General features: G+C 41.9%; 1 protein-coding gene across 3 annotated transcripts in view; it reads right to left on the reverse strand.

The window, feature by feature from the left end:
* The window catches only part of Mcf2l2 (MCF.2 cell line derived transforming sequence-like 2), a 213837-nt gene that overhangs the window by 39566 nt on the left and 157011 nt on the right, over nt 1–17260 (reverse strand). For all 3 annotated transcript variants that reach the window (XM_090342731.1, XM_090342741.1, XM_090342725.1), the window contains 4 exons: nt 14191–14283; nt 12493–12585; nt 7849–7920; nt 2645–2770 (listed from right to left, as the gene is read on the reverse strand). In XM_090342731.1, coding sequence (XP_090198857.1) covers nt 2645–2770; nt 7849–7920; nt 12493–12585; nt 14191–14283 — 384 coding nt within the window. The remainder of the gene's footprint in view (nt 1–2644; nt 2771–7848; nt 7921–12492; nt 12586–14190; nt 14284–17260) is intronic.

A 17260-nucleotide genomic window follows, 5' to 3' on the forward strand; every position in this document is an offset into this window, starting at 1 on the left:
TTCTAGTGTTTTGTTTTGTTTTTTGCCAGTCCTAGGGCTCAAGTTTGGGGCCTGGACACTGTCCTTGGACACTTTTTGCTCAAGGCTAGCACTCTGCCACTTGAGCCACAGCACCAATTCCAGTTTTTTCTATGTATGTGGTACCGAGGAATTGAACCCAGGGCTTCATGCATGCTAGGCAAGGACTCTACCACTAGGCCACACTTCCAATCCTCTAGTTCTTTTGATTATAAATTGATCTACTGATATTCACTATCCTTTCTTTATAAAACCAGGTTAACATCCATTTTGAAGAAGCATAATTAAGAGGCTCAACTGTGGATTTACCTATGCCTCCTGTATGTGTCATAAGCATGTAATAAAGTTCTACAAAGCTGGGACAAAGAGTCTCGGAGTTATTAGGTCTGAATTAGTAGTAGCTGAGTTGTGAGTCAGTGCTTATTGGAGAACATATAAATGGTATTCTTGGAAGGAAGGGAGAAATAGTCTGAGTCAAAGCCCACATGACCTTAGGTTTCTTCATTCCTCTTTCCACAGATGCATTCTTGAATCAAAAAGTTTCAGATACTAATGCATTCTCCTCCATAATTCAATTGCCCAACCAAATCAGCTGTTGCACTAATATAAATTCAAATTAGTCAGGTGCTGGTGGCTTAAGCTTGTGATTTTAGGTATTCAAGAGAATGAGATCTGAGGATCATGGTTCCAATCTAAAGGGGCCAGATAGTCTTTTATCTCCAAGTAACTACCAAAAAGCCAGAAATGGAGGTGTGGCTCAAATAGTAGAATGCTGGCTTTGAGCACAAAAGGTAAGGGACAGAGCCTAGGCCCTGAGTTCCAGCTCCAGAATCAGCACATACACAAAAAGCAGAGCAAATTAAAACCAGAACCAGTGGCTCACTTCTGTAATTCTAGCTACTCAGGTTTCTAAGATCTGGAGGATCTCAAGGTCAACCTATGCACAAAAACTCATGAGACGCCATCTTTAATTAACCAGCAAAATGCTAAACTGAAGGTACAGCTCAAGTGGTTGAGTACCTTCCATGAGTGAGCAAGTTGAGTGAAAACACAAAGCCTGAGTTCAAGACTCAGCAGACACACACACACACACACACACACTCATACACACTCACAAGCCAAATTAATGTACTGGTAGAAAAGAAATCACAGAATAGAACATACGTCAAAGGCATGATTCTGAGGACAGATGGAAGAAAAAGGTCCTTTGTGTTTAACAACAAAAAAAATCCCTAAAAATTTTATGAACTGGCTCATTTTAGACATAAGCTGGTTTAGAGTGAAAGTAGGACAGCTTTGTTGTTTCTTACATTTTAACTGTTCTTTCCTTACCATTTCCTCTTCCTGTGTTATTCGCATGCACAATAATACTTTGGATTTCCGGCTCAGTGTATTGTTTCTAGGACATCCATTTGATTAGAGAAACGGAGGTATGTGTAATAGAAATAGCTGGCACATGGCTCAAAATCAAAAAAAAAACCAATAGGCAAATGTGTCCTAATGATTACACACATGATGCTTCTTCACTAAAGAAGGAAAATGATCTTCTCTCCTGTGTACCCTGTCACTTTGTGGGTCATAAATTCCCTGAATCATGCCTTGGCAGTAACCCGAACATATTGGAGTTCCTAAGGCTGGATCTCTGCTTGAGATCACAGGCAAGGTCACTGAGGTGGCGTCCTGAGGAATATTATAAAAGAGGGAAGTTAAATGATTTTTCTGCCAAGTGCTAGTAGATATAATCTCTGCTCAGATGGCTGGGATCTGAGGATTACAGTTTGAAGCCAGCCCAGTCAGGAGAGTGTGTGAGATGCTTATCTCCAATTAGCCACCAAAAGGTGGAAGTAGAGCCGTGTCTCCAACGGTAGAGTGCTAGCCTTGAGCACCAAAGCTCAGGAACAGTGCTCAGACCATAAATTCAATCCCCAGGACCAACACACACACACACACACACACACACACACACACACACACACACGACAAGAGGAAATTATCTATTGAAATGTAATTTCTCTGGACACACGCACCCTGTGTAGTGAGCAGATTAGAGGCCTCTCAAAGATTCTACATGCTCAGCTCCTGAGTCAGAATTGTAACAAATGGGAGTTAAGATTCCAAATAGATGATCTAGGATTATTGGGGGGACAATGGAATCATAGGATTTCCCCCCTTTATTGTACTTGTACTGAGGCTTGAACTCAGGGCCTTGTACTCTTGCTTTGCTCACTCTAAGCTAGCCATCATTTGAGCCACGCCTCTAACCAGCAAAAGGTCAGGAGATAGGTAGCTCCAGGACATTCCTGTTCAGGCTGGCTTGGGTTCTCACATCTCAGCTTCCTGAGTAGCTAAGATTACAGGTGTGAGCCATCAATGCCCAACTTGTTCATCTTTTAATGGTGCCATGAGTTATAAAATAGTTCTTCAACACTTCACCTCTTCTGATGTGTTTGAGTCTTCCTGTTTCTGCTTGGCCCAGAAGGTGGGTCAAATATTCGGGCCCGAAAATGCTGAGGGGCAAAGTCCTTTCCTGTAGATGCTTTCTCTAACTACGCACGGCATCACCTATCTCTGGAACATTACATTTGCCTTTCTTATGGAAACTTGTAACAATGGTCATGAAATGTACCGGACATCCAGAGACAGCTGCAAGGTCCACCGCCAACTCACAGGACTTGATCAAATCTTCCAGCACTGCCAAAGCTTGTTGGAGCTCAGCTGAGGATGTTGAATCCTTGGTCCTCCTTGGTCCATCCTGCAAAACACAAATGCCTGTCTGGAATTGAAAAGCAGATGACCTACTAAGTAGAAACTTGAAATAGGAGCTACAGGTCTAGTCCATACTGTCTGGGAAGATGAGTGCATGGATCTTTTCCTCTGCTTTTTTAAAGAATGGTGGCTAAAGAAACTGGCTGGTTGAAGTATGAGACATGCAGAAGACACAAGCAAAAACATCTACAGAAACGTCTGTATGTTGTACTAATGAAGACCCTAGTTCATACAAAAAGGGAAAAAAAACCCCACTAGCCAACATCAGTAGCTTATCCCTATAATCCTAGCTATTCAGTAGGCTAAGATCTGAGGATCAAAGTTTAAAACCTTCCGAGGCAGAAAAAAAACAAAACAAAACAAAACTGTGAGACTCTTATCTTCAATTAACCACAAAAGAGCTAGAAGTAGAGCAAACTTCAGCCTTGAGTGGAAAAAACTAAGGGGCAGTGCCTAAGACCTGGGTTCAAGCTTCAGTACTGACAAAAAAAAAATCACAGAAATTTTATTCCTGCTATGCAATACGTTTTCCTGGGAAGGGGGCCACATGTCTCCATGCCAGTCTGCCCAGAGACTGCCCCTGTTTTCCATGCAAGACCCCATTTACCCAACTCTACAAGTCTACAATCAGCACCTCAGTTGCCCAGGTGACCAGCCTACCTGAAGGCAGTGACCTCCCCTTTCTCTGAGGTCACATTCTGGACTGCCCCCCCCCCATCTTTGGATCATGGGAGGTTCCCAGACTTTGAGTTCACTTCTGCATCTGCCGTGGCCTCTTCTCCTCCCCACCCTCTCCTTACATTAACCTCACTCAACCCTACCATGTACCGACCGCTTCCTCCCCTTCCCTTTCATGTACAGCTCCAGGGTGTGCTGAGGGCCAGCAATTCAAAATAGCCTTTAATTTCCCCCCGGAAGACTGTGTAGTAGTTTCCTAGTGACGAAAACCAACACTATGGAAGAAGCAGAGGGAACTGTTTATTTTTGAAGGGTACTGGTACGCCATGCCTCCTGTCTTCGTATTCATGTCTCTGTCTCCTGATATTCCTCCTTGTCAACATGGCATCCCACCTCAGCTCCGCATTGGAGTTGATCTGGTTTGTTGGTATTGTATTTCTGTTCTTTCTTTCCTCTCTGGCTCTCATTGCTCAGTTTCCTAAAGCGTTAGGTGTGGATCTCTGTGACAGATCTCTGTGCATGCCACTCTAGCTCCAATAAAAGCTCCAAATTCAACCTCTCAAAATTTGACTTCTCCGTTTTCTTGCCACACAACATTTTTAAGTATGAAAAAACAGCCTCTTTAAATAGGTTTTTTTCTTTTTTATTTCCCCTACCACTAAAAGCTTATTTGAAAAAGACAATCTAAATTTCCTAATCCCCTATTTAATGTGAGAATCTTAGTTCTAGAAGTAAAATGATACTTAACAACATCTGAGAGGAGGATCTTGGCAAAGTTTTATAGCAGTAAGGAATGGGTCACTATGTAGAAACTACCTAATCATTATATTCCAGAGCTGTAATATTGGTGGCATTTGTCACACTGAATTGCCCTCAGCTCTGCACACCTCCTCCACTTCCTTCCCCAGTCAGGCCTATATTCTACCACAATAAAAGATGCCAAAGAGCCATGTGTAGTAGCACATGCCTGTCACCTCAGCTATCTTAGAGACAAAGGTAGGAGGACTGAAACTTCAAGGTCAGCCTAAGCAGAGATAATGGGCAGAACAAAAACAAATTGAACAAGCAAGCAAGCAAACAAAAAGGCTGGGGACATAACTCAGGGAGTGGAATGCATGCCTAAGCATTCACAAAGCCCCCAGGACTGAAGGAGGGGGGAAAAAAAGCACTTCTCAAACACAACATTGGAAGAAAAGTGTTAATTGCTAATTAAAAGGACCAGTATTTTAATTATTACCACCGGGGACTTTGAAAATTATAACAGTGATGGTTGTTTCAGCAGTAAGGGGTTTTGCTGGGCTTTGGGGATTTTATTCTCTCCTACCTATTGGCATCCTTATCTTTCACTTGGTATATACAAAGAGAAGGATTCAGGTTCAGTCTTTTTGTTTTAATACTTTCATTTCTACATCAAAGAATGGATAATTTCTTTATTGCTCTCAGTGGGCCTCACCTTTTTTGTCTTTTTCAGCCTTCTCTAGTGGAGAGGTTGAGATGGGTCTTCCTCCCCGACCTTCCTACCCCTCTTGTTTTCTTACTATGCAGCCCTAGCTGGTCTCAAACTCCCGATCATCTCTTCCTCTCAAGTGCTGAGATTATAGGCATGTACCACTATGTATGGCTCACTTTGATCATCTCTGTTGAAGCTCTGAAGTGTTGGGACCTTTGGATGAGAGACATACATAACTGGGCTACTGACTGGGATGGATCACACAGCCTCCACTGAATTATATGCTAGAGTCTTAGCTTCTCACTCAATAAATGAGAGAGAGACACACATACACACACACATAACAGCCTCTTCCTTGGGATTATTTTAACACTGTCAACAGGAATTAAAAGTTCTCATATGAGGCATCTTTATGGTATTCATTTTCCTTTCAAATATTTCTATGATTCTAACCCTTCACCCCTCTTTTAGTCCTTCTTTCACTAATGCCCCAAATGTTTTGTCTATAAGCATGGAGCAGAAAAATATCTGCATCCTTTATTCAGTCCTTCAAACTATGGCCAGCTTCCTTCACCCCACACTCTAAAATGGTTTTACATAGGCCTTGAGTCTACCTTCAGTGTGTCTGTGCCAACATGCAACTAGCTGCTCCTTGTGACACCTTTTAATTGTCCTGGGAATAATCAGAATTTTCACTAAGAGATGGAAAAGAAATTTCTCTGCTATGTTTGTGCTGTAGTACAAATTTCTTCTTAACCTATTATGACTACCACCCCCCAAATCCAACAGTCTTCCTTTCTCTCATTCACACATACAAGCACATATGTTCACTTACACACATTCACTCACAGAAGAGCATGACACAAGAATTCTAGATATGCTAAAAAGTACAAAGAAGACTGAAACTAGTGGCTCAGGCTTATAATCTTAGCTACTCAAGAGGCTGATATCTGAAGATCAAGGTTTGAAGCCAGCCTAAGCAGGAAATTCCATAAAACTCTTCCTTCCAACTAACTAGAAAAAAAGGACCAAAGTTGAGGTGTGGTTCAAATAGTAGAGCACCAGCCTTGAGCAAAATAAAAAAGCTAATGGAGAACATAAGTCTGGAGTTCAAGCCTCAATACTGTCATAAACACACATACACACATACACACACACACACACACACACACACACACACACACGAAGTACAAAGAAGAAAATGTCAAGTCATATTCCTGCAATGTGGAAAAGGCATGGCAAAGATTCCATGACAATTACTTCTAGTCTTTTCAGTAAACATTGTACATGTTCACTGAATTTTGAATTTCCAATAAAACTAAACCCATGTAGAAGGAAGAAAAATACATATTTCTGCTTCTCATTGGGCTGAAAATCCTGATTTCAAAAATTGCCTTTATGAGAAAACTGGGTGGTCACATGCAGAATACTAAAAGTAAATTCCAGCCTGTCACCATGCATGAACATTAATTCAAAATGGATCGAAGACCTCAAATTCAGACCTGAAACTTTGAAACTGCTACATGACAGAATAGGAGAGACACTAGAACTCATAGTCACAGGCAAAAACTTCCTGAACAGAATCCCAGGGTCACAACAGCTTGGAGAGAGATGACAAATGGGACTACCTAAAAATAAAAAGTTTCTACACAGATAAAAGCAGATACTAAAGTAAAAAGACAGTCAACCAACTGGGTAAAGATATTTACCAACAATACATTAGACAAAGGCTTAATATCCATTATCTACATGGAAGTTAAGAAGCAGATTTCCACCCATCCCCCCAAACCCAATCGCTAAATAGGAAAAGGAACTAAAGAGAGACTTATCAGATGAAGAGGTAAAACTGGCAAAGAAACATATGAGAAAATGCTCATCATCCATGGTCATAAAGGAAATGCAATTAAAAACAACACTAAGATACCACCTTACCCCAATTAGAATGGCCAATATTCTCAATTCAGACAACAACATATGCTGGCAGGGATGTGGAGAAAGAGGAACCCTACTGCACTGCTGGTGGCAATGTAAACTAGTACAACCACTCTGGAAGGCAGTTTGGAGGTTTCTCAAAAAACTAAAAATAGACCTTCCCTACGATCTAGCCATACCACTCCTAGGCATCTACCCTGAGCATCATAACCCAGGATATGATAAGGACACCTGCTCAGCCATGTTCATCTCTGCACTATTCACAATAGCCAAGCAATGGAAACAACCCAGATGCCCCACTACAGATGAATGCATACAAAAAATGTGGTGTGTGTGTGTATATATATATATGTGTGTGTATATATATACATATATGTGTATATACATGGAATTCTACATAGCCAACAGACAAGATAAAATAATGGTATTTGCTGGGAAGTGGACTAAACTAGAGAAGATCATGTTGAGTGAGATAAGTCAAGACCAAAGGAACAAAAGGTACATGGTCTCCTTGATAAGTGGATATCAGATCCAAACAGTACAAGAGGGACGACTCAATATTTGGGTACCCAAGGTTATTGACATGATCTTGGAAATATAAATATAACTACATAGGCAAAAAATCTATGAAAGGATGTATATACTCTATAGACATAATGTTATATTACATAGATCGATATGAATCTGTGACATACAAATTCAGCTTAATTTTAATTATGTTCTTAAATTTATGTGCCAGTGATTGCATATAGACTTTTTTCTTGAATACTTGTCTGTAGAACATGACATTTGAAATATGATATAAAAACACAGTGTTAATAAAAAGTTTTAATAAAAGACATGTATAAAATGCCTTTCACTTTCCCCCCGACTATGAAATATAGAATACATACTAGTTTAGAAAGTTCAGATAGCAAAGATCATAATGGTGGTCTATGTTCTCACTCATAGACAAGCACCATTCACAGTTACCTATATAAAATCTCACACCACAAATCCAGTACCTTAGTGGACCCTCTTTCTAGATCATCCGGAGCTGTGTCCACATCTTCGGGAGACTCAAGATCCAACAGCGCCTGCATTAACCCAAAATCCCTGTTGAAAATCAAGAAGCAGATTGCGGACGAAATCTACTGTGCAAACATGGCAGATAGCATTAGACTCATTAGGTGCGTGGTAACTTGTAAGAGGGAAGAAATGCAGTCCTTTTTCTACGAGCATAGAATTCCATCACCCACCCCATTTTGTTAAGGGCCTTTCCTCACACAACAATTTAGTTTAAAAAAAATTCTAGCCAGCCTCCAGTGGCTCATATATGTAATCCTAGCTATGCAAGAGATTGAGCTGTGAGGATCATGGTTTAAAGCCAGCCCAGGCAGAAAAGTCCATGAAACTCATTTCCAATTAACCACCAAAAAAGCTGGAAATGGAGCTGTGGTTCAAGGGGTAGAGTGCTAGCCTTGAGCAAAAAGGTTCAGGGACAGTGACCAGACACTGAGTTCAAGCCCTAAGACCAGCATAAAATTTTTTTTCCATGTCATTTCTTTTTCTGTAGCATAGTTTTTGATTATGGCAGAGTGGCATTTTTAAGGTAAGCCACAATTGAATAAGGATTATAAATTTTGGTAAACATTAGGGAGCAATCAGTTTTTATAATAATAATCATTTTATACCTTTCTTTCTCCCTTACCTGTGTCCATAATTACCATTTAATTTAAAAGCTTTGACTTCACACCGAAATCCTACCTCATTGCTTCGTTAAGTTGAATTCCTCAGATAACTAGTGCCATAAAACTACTTTTTAAAGTTGGCTATTAGTACTTGCTTTTTTATACACTGCCTATACAATTTAGTTTATTATTCATTACTAAGAGCTGATCGTTAGTTAAGGCAACTGATAATTTGTCACATAATTTGCTGTATAGTCACAGGTTTGCATGTCTTTGTTTTTGATGGAGCAACCTTTCTCTTCTATTTAGAAAGGATTTTCAACACTAGGATCCCATGATCCTAAGCCACAGGCCAGTTGATCCAGTGTTGAGCTCTTTCAGTAAGCTGATGAGTAGGACCTGCAGAATGAACTTTGATCCTCAGAGAGGAGGAGAGAATGCTATGCTGTTTCCATGGGCGTGCCATGGTTTGGACTTATTTTTCTAGCACGGAGCAAACTTAGCTCCTCCCTGAGTATTTCTCCCACAGTTCATCAAATACCTCTAAGGAATATTTTAGGCTATTATGTCTCTGTTTTTGTTTTTGTTTTGGTTTGGTTTTGGTTTTGTCATCTGGTCCGTTGCAGGGCTTGAGCTCAGGGCCTGGGCATTGTCCCTGAGTCTCTTTGTGCTCAAGGGTAGCACTCTACCATTTGAGGCACAATGTCGATTCTGGTTTGGCTGATTAATTGGAGAAAAGAGTCTTATGTGGGGACACTTTTCTGCCTGGGTTGGCTTTGTACCAAGATCCTCAGATCTCAGCCTCCTGAGTAGTAAGGATTGCTGATAAGAGCCACCAGCACCTGGCTCTATTTCTGTTTTGTTAGTGAAAGACAGCCAACAATATGCCTGGCTCAAGAGTGCCAGGTCCTGAATTCAAACCTCAGTGGCAATAAAATAAAGTTTGTCACTGTTGGCTCACACCTGTAATAACAGCTACTTAGGAGTCTGAGATCTGATGATCATGGTTCAAAGCCAGCCTTAGCAAGAAAATCTGAGATTCCTATCTTCAATGAACCATTAGAAACCCAGAAGTCAGCCACAGCTCAAGTGGTAGAGCTCCAACCTTGAGTACAAAAGCTCAAGGACAGTGCGTAGGTCCAGTTCAAGACCCAAGACAAAGTTTAATAATAATAATAATAATAATAATAATAATAATAATAATGATAAAGTAATGTAAACAAGTCCTCCAAACAAGTTCTAAATACTTACAGAGATGGAGAATGTCTGGTCCACACAGCCATACAAGATTTATGAAAATCATTTGGCACATGACAAGACAGACACGCATGCTCTTGCATGCTTTGGCTGCCTGTGGTCCATTTGCCCATACTGATAACTTTTTAAGACATACAAACAACTATCCAAATTCCTGCTCCCTCTGTTTCCTCTGTTAATCCTTCCCAAAGGCACTCTATGAGAGCACTGCCATTTAATTCTCCAGGGAAGAGTCTGAGGCAGAGAGTTTAAGTGCCTTCATGAAGTCAGAGTTGGATCCTAACCCAGGATGACTAATTCCCAAGGCTCTGGATGAATTCTATTCTTGTCTTTCTTTCTATGTTTTGTTTTTCTTTTCTTTTTTTTTTCTTTTTTTGCCAATCCTGGGGCTTGAACTAGGGGCATGGGTGATATCCTTGAGCTTTCTCAAGGCTAGTGCTCTACTACTTGAGCCACAGCACCATTTCCGGCTTTTTATGTATGTGGTACTGAGGAATTGAACCCAGGGCTTTGTGTATGCTAGGCAAGCACTCTACTGCCAGGCCACACTCATGGCCCAGGTGGTGGAGCTTCTAATTGCTGTGCTTTCCAACCTTTGTCCCATGTTGAGAACTGGAGGCAAATATACCTATCACCTCTGGTGAAACCCCACACCCAGTGGTAGTGCAACAGGTACTCCAGCTGCGTGTGATAGAGAGCACTGCTCCCCTCTTGGGCTCATGGAAGAACTAAAAGAGCCTCCACTTTGCGTCTGTCTTTTATTCTGAGCCATTCTGTCCTACAATCAATTTGTAGCCATCTTAGAACTCTAGAAGGAGCAGACAGGAGACAGGGCCATAGTCAGGTATCAATGGCTCCTGCTGTGACAAGACCCTACCAGACCACTCCTGAGACAAGAGTCTGTCACATCATCTACTGCCACTTCTGACCACAAGAACATTTCTAGGACTGAGAAACTAGTATGCTTTGTCCATTTAAACCTATAGCTCATGTCCATACTCCAAAGATGGCAGAAGCAAACTAAAGTACCATCTTCCTGTGGGTGCCACATAATAAATCTTTCTTTGCCTTTCATCATGTTTGTTTATTTGGCATCCAGATGTGAGTAGCTGGGTGACATATGGAACTCCTAGATTTGGGGTCTAAGATCTAAAGTGCTAGTTTTGTTAGGGCTTCCAAGGGGCTCTAAGGGCACACTGGACCCCTAACAAGCTCTAGCTGCCACTCACATTCAGACCCCCTTGCCCACACTGGTGGGTCGGATTCCATGTCTAAATTAAAAACAGGTGAAGCTTGCCAGGTGTGAATCCGAGCTGTGATGTACTCTGAACGCATGTCACTCACCTGCTCTTCACAGCAGCTCATGTGGGAGGTTCTGTGGCCCTTATTTTGAGCTGGAGAAAAACCAATGCCCAGTAGGTGCAGGCCCCATAACTGTTAACCAGCAGAGCAGACACAGGGCTCTGGGCCTCTGATGGGAAGCTGACAGGTAACTTCTAGAGGAAGAATGCTGGGCAATGAGCATACTCTCTGGGCTCAGCCTTCATATGCCAGAGGGGAGTAGCATGATTTACTGTGGGGCATTGAGTTACAGATATACATAGAAAGTACTTGCCCGCAAAAAAAAAAGTAGGTACTCATATCTTCTCACTTTGTTCTTTTACTGTGTAAAAGAAGAGCTACCTACATTTCTTATGTAGGATAATTTGACAAGTTGCTTATGGGGCAGCCTGAACCCTTAAGGTTCTTAGGCGTAGATCTGATAGATCCTCAGGTCTGGCTGACGGTGTCTGGAGATGCGCCTCATCTTCAAGGAAGTAAAATGAGAGAGAGAGAGAGAGAGAGAGAGAGAGAGAGAGAGAGAGAGAGAGAGAGAGAGAGAGAGAGACAGAGAGAGACAGAGAGAGACAGAGAGAGACAGAGAGAGAGACAGAGAGAGAGACAGAGAGAGAGACAGAGACTGGAAGAGACAGACAGAGACAGAAAAACCAGGAGAAAGAGAAGCAGAGAAATGGTGATAGACAAACACAGAAAATGTCTAAGAGAGGCAGAAAAAGATAGGGGAGCAGGGAGACAGGGCTAAAGATAGAAAGACAAACAAAAGGACAGAGGGACAGAGAAACAGGGAGAAAGACAGAGAGAGAGAGAGAGACAGAGAGAGAGACAGAGAGACAGAGAGACAGAGAGAGACAGAGAGACAGACAGAGAGAGAGACAGAGAGAGAGGAGACAAAAAAGAGAAAGGGAGGGAGGAGAGGGGGAAAGGAGAGAAAGACACACACACACATACACATAGATAACAGGGCTCACTTGAGTTCAGACATAGCAAAATTCATTGTCACTGTTCTGTTCCCAGGCGCAGACTCTCAGTCAGTGGGCAGAGGGTGATGTTGCAAAGGGAGAGGAGGCTCCAGCTCTGCCTCAGGAGCTCTCACAGGCCTGGTGGAGAGTGGCTGCCATCCTCTCACCTCCCGTGAGGCAAGCTTTTAAAGCCTCATTCCCTGGTTTATTTCCTGGTCTAGCCATGCTCCCAGGTTCCTTCCAAATCTGACTCTTTGGTCTTCTCCTCACTGAGAAGGACTGATTTAGATTGGAGGAAAGAAAGTCCCATAGCACAGACATATCTGGAGCTTTAGGAAATCAGAGCTCTCCATGTGTTTAAGGCACAGAGCACCACAGCTCAGGCATCTGCTTTCCAAGCACACCATCAGATTGACTTTACCTTCAATAGCAGCTGATACTTCATCAGTCTCTGGCTTGGTTCTCTAAGATACCTAAAGAGCGTGACACTGTGATCCAGTTGGCGCTGGCAAACCTTTGAAAGTCAAACAGAAAGGATAAGAAATAACATCAACAAGCTACACACAGAGTCAACGTGTCAGTATTTTGAGCTGAAGAAACAAATGTAGCCAGGCCCTGCCTCTCAGTCCCTGGAACTCTATCTACTCAGAAGGCTGAGATCTGGAGGATCATGATCTAAAGCCAGTCTGGGCAGGAAAGTATGTGAGACTCTATGTCCCATTAACCAGCAAAATTCAGACTGGAGGCATGACTCAAGTGGTAGAGAACCAACCATGAGGACAAAAAAATAAAACTGGAGCAAGTCCAAGGCCCTTGCTCAAGTACTCAAGCCTGAGTACTAATAATAACAACATCAGAGGGCTCTCTATAGACAAAAGTGGCAGTGTGGATCAGCTACATCATGCCCTAGTTCCTAGAACAGCATATGAAGTGAGAGAATGGGAAAAGGGGCCCCTGGTCAATAGTGTTATAAACCACTAGGGGAGTGAGAGCATGTTTCCTTTTAGAAAGGAAGTAGCATTTCAAAGCCTTGTTAAATGGAGGTAGAGTTAGCCAGGCAAAAGTGGCTTCTTCCTGTGATCCTAGCTACTCAGGAGGCTGAGGTCTGAAGATCAAGGTTCAAAGCCAGCCTGAAGAGGAAAGTCTATGAGACTCATCTCCAAATAACCACCAAAAGGCTGAAAATGGAAGTATGGCTCAAGTGGCAGAGAGTCACCCTTGAGCTAAAAAGCTAAGGGACAGGGCCGGAGTTTGGCCTAGTGGTAGAGTGCTTGCCTAGCATGCACGAAGACCTGGGTTCGATTCCTCGGTACCACATACGTAGCAAAAAGCCAGAAGTGGTGCTGTGACTCAAGTGGTAGAGTCCTAGCCTTGAGAAAATCCAGGGACAGTGCTCAGGCCCTGAGCCCAAGCCCAGGACTGCCCACCCCCCAAAAAGCTAAGGGACAGCGCTCAGGCCCTTAGTTCAAGCTCTAGTACTGTCACTAAACAAATTAGAGTCATAGTCATATCTATTTATATTATTTGGACTCTGGATATATTTCAATGAACATCAAAATGAGACATTAATACATTATATATATACATACATATATATGTATATATATGTATACATATATATATGTATATGAGCTGGTGTTCTAGCATTTGAGTCATGTCTCTAGACCTTCTAGTACTGGTTATTTTGGAGATAAAATCTTATGGACTATTATGCCCAGGTTAGCTACCAGATGTGAGCTACCAGAACCCAGATATTTTAAAGCCCATCCATAAGAAGGATGCTTTTTTTGTTTTATTGTTGTTGGTTGTCTTGTTACTATACCCAAAGCTGCTTCTCACAGACCTGGTCCATGGATACCAAGGACAGTATTGAAATTCCCAGCGTGCCAAATGAAGTATAGGGCACTTCAAATAGACATTAATCCAGAGCCAAATTCCTCCCTAGTTCAGATTTGGGATTTCTTTAAGAACTCAATGAGTGTTGAATCAAAAATCCTTTGTATAAGCACTTAAGGAAAGTAAAAAAAAAATAAAGGAATAAATAAATACAACAAAAAAAGTCAATGGCCATAGACACAGTCCTGGAGCCCACCAGGAGAGTTTGTGAGCTTCACATTACCCCGAAGTAGGCGCAGTCTTGACATTCTTGCCAGATCGCCCGTGCTCGGGGAAGGTTCTGGTGGTACTTAAAATACATTTGGAGGTCTTCTTTCTGGGTGGGGGAAAAATTAGAACAAATGAGTCAGGCTTTTATATTAAATGCACAGGACAATGAAGAGCTTTCATTCATTCACAAGTCTGTATATTTCGGTGTAGGTAAGTGGTGTGCTCTGTAAATTACCATGTCTGAGATGAGTATTGACAGAGTGAGGACAGAAGCTATAGATAAATTTAAGATAACTCACAGGGATGGGAGCGTGGCCTAATGGTAGAGTATTCAAGTAGCATGCATGAAGACTTGGGTTCACTTCCTTGGTACTACATACATAGAAAAAGCTGGAAGTGGTGCTGTGGCTCAAGTGGTAAAGCTCTAGCCTTGAGAAAGCCTAAGGATAATGCTCAGGCCGTGAGTTCAAGCCCCACGATTGGCTAAAAAAAAAAGACAACTCACAGACACAAACACAGAACTGAGGGAGCATCTATAAGAACTGTTGTAAGTAAACAAGCAAATTCACAAGCACAGATTGATGATTGTGTGTGTGTGTGTGTGTGTGTGTGTGTGTGTGTGTGCATGTATGTCTTTGTACTGGGGCTTGAACTCAGAACCTCACATTCTCCCCTGGCCTTTTCATTGAAGGCTAGTATGCTACCACTTGAGCTGCTCTACTTCCATTGTTTCTGCTGGTTACTTGGAGGGAAGAATCTCACCAACCTTTCTACATAGATTGGCTTCAAACTATGATCCTCAGATCTCAGCCTAATGAATGTCTAGTATTACAGAATGATCCATGAGTGCCCAGCTAATCCAGATAAAACTTGATCTTTGTTTTTCTTCCCCTGCTCTTTGCCAAGAAACTCCTCCCCCCAAATCCAAAAACAAAACAAAACAAAATTCTACAATGACAGTTTTACCCTCTCCTTTCCTCCCCTTTCCTTTCTATGCCAACCCCACAAAGAAACCCTAGAGTCAACCTAAAACTGGAAACCCTTCAAAAGAGAGATGTGGAAGTTGGAAAACAAAACATAGAATGATAGCCTGGTTCTGGTCGCTCACACCTGTAATCCTAGTTATTCAGAGGCTAAGAGGTGAGGATTGCAGTCCAAAGCCAGCCCAGGCAGGGATGTCAATGAGGTTCGTATATCCAATTATCCACTCAAAAAAAACCAGAAGTGAAGCTGTAGCTTCAAATGGTAGAGCACTAGTCTTGAGCACAAAAGCTCAGAGACAGTACCTAGGCCCTGAGTTCAAGCCCTAAAACTGACAAAAAAGGAAGGAAGGAAGAAAGGAAGGAAGGAAGGAAGGAAGGAAGGAAGGAAGGAAGGAAGGAAGGAAGGAAGCAAGGAAGGAAGGAAGGAAGGAAGGAAGGAAGGAAGGAAGGAAGGAAGGAAGGAAAAAGAACATGTTTCAGCCATTTGGGCTTTACTCCAAGTGACAAGTGGTGATTTGATAACATCGTCAAGCTGCAGTTCAATACTGAGGCAATAGTAATGCAGTGTTGCAAAGAAAGGTCTGCCCAAGTTCCTATGCCTGGAGTGCTTGGAAGACCTCAGCCCACATCCCGGGCAGAAGGAGTAGCCAAGCTCTGCTGTCAGATGCCAGCTTCTTGTGGAAGTCAAGTCCGAAGAGCTTAGATAGAAAGTCCACATGGCCATCCCTTGCAGATTTCTGTATCTAGTTCTGCCTCTTCTCAATTACTTTCAGGTTAACATGGGTCAGTTCTTGCCTCAAGGCTTCACTTTTACCTAATCTACATATCAACACACTGCTGGCACTGAAAGCACTCAGTGGCAGAGTGCCTGCCTAGAATCCAGCAGGGCCCATCTCCCAGCACCAACAAACAAAAAACCAAAAGCACACTGATGCCAGCACTTGTGGTTCATGCCTGTAATCCTAGCTACTCCAGAGGCTGAGATTCGAGGATCTCAATTCAAAGTCAGCCTGGACAGAAAAGTCTGTGAGACTCATTTATCTTTAACCACTAATCAGCCAAAAGTGGAGCTGTGGCTCAAGTGAAAGAATGTTAGCCTTGAGAAGAAAAAAAAAAAAGCCAGTGGGAATAAGAGTCTCTAAGTTCAAGCTTCAGTATTGGCACAAATAATAATAATTAAATTAAAAAATAAAAAATGCACTGCTGAATCAAATAAATTACTTCAATTCTTCTAGTTTCTCCTCTCTCCTGATGGATTTGAAGTGATCATTTCAGTATAAGAGCTATTACAATTCTGTCCTTGGCTTGCTCCAGAAAAAAATAATTACAGCTACACCCTTTCCCCCACCCCAGCTGCATACATACACTAGGGAAGAGAGGTGGTTCTTAAAAGAGTTGTTCAAATTGGTTAAGGAACTATAACAATTATTCTGAGCTTAACTGCAATATGTTCATTATTCATTCCCTCAAGAATTACTTACTGTAGTAATGAAACCCATTAAAAATTATCTTAAAATCAAAAAATATCTTAGCTATTAAGGAGGTTGAGAATCCTAGGATTGTGGCGTGGGCAGGAAAGTCCATGAGACTTTTATCTGCAAAACAGCCTGAGTTCAACCCTAGGACTGGCACAAAAAGAAAAGGAAAAGGAAAGTGTATAAGAAAGAAGAACAGAGGGCATGAATTTATTTCAAGTATATTAGATGTATTATCACAGTGACTGCTCATTGTACAATGAATATTCACTAAGAAAAAGAGTTTTAAAAAAGAGTGTTATCTCAGCTAGCTGGGAGGCAGGAGGAAACTCAAAGCAGACTGAGTAGAGTTCATAAAGATCCTATCTCAGAAAAAAGGTAGGTCAGCTCAGCAGCAGTGGGTCATGCTTCTAATCCGACCTACTCAGAAAGTTGAAATATGAGGCTGATGGTTCAAAGCCAGCCTAGGTAGGAAAGTCTATGAACTCTTCAAGTAATCAGCAAAAAGCCAGAAGTGGAGCTGTGATTCAGGTGGTAGAGCATTAGATTTGAACAACAACAAAGCTAAGAGACAATGCTCAGGTCTTAAGTTCAAGCCCCAGAGTTGACATAAAAGAGGAGAGAG

Source organism: Megascapheus bottae, chromosome 1 (genome assembly GCF_031878675.1).
Source record: "Megascapheus bottae isolate mThoBot1 chromosome 1, mThoBot2.hap1, whole genome shotgun sequence".
NCBI lineage: Eukaryota > Metazoa > Chordata > Mammalia > Rodentia > Geomyidae > Megascapheus > Megascapheus bottae.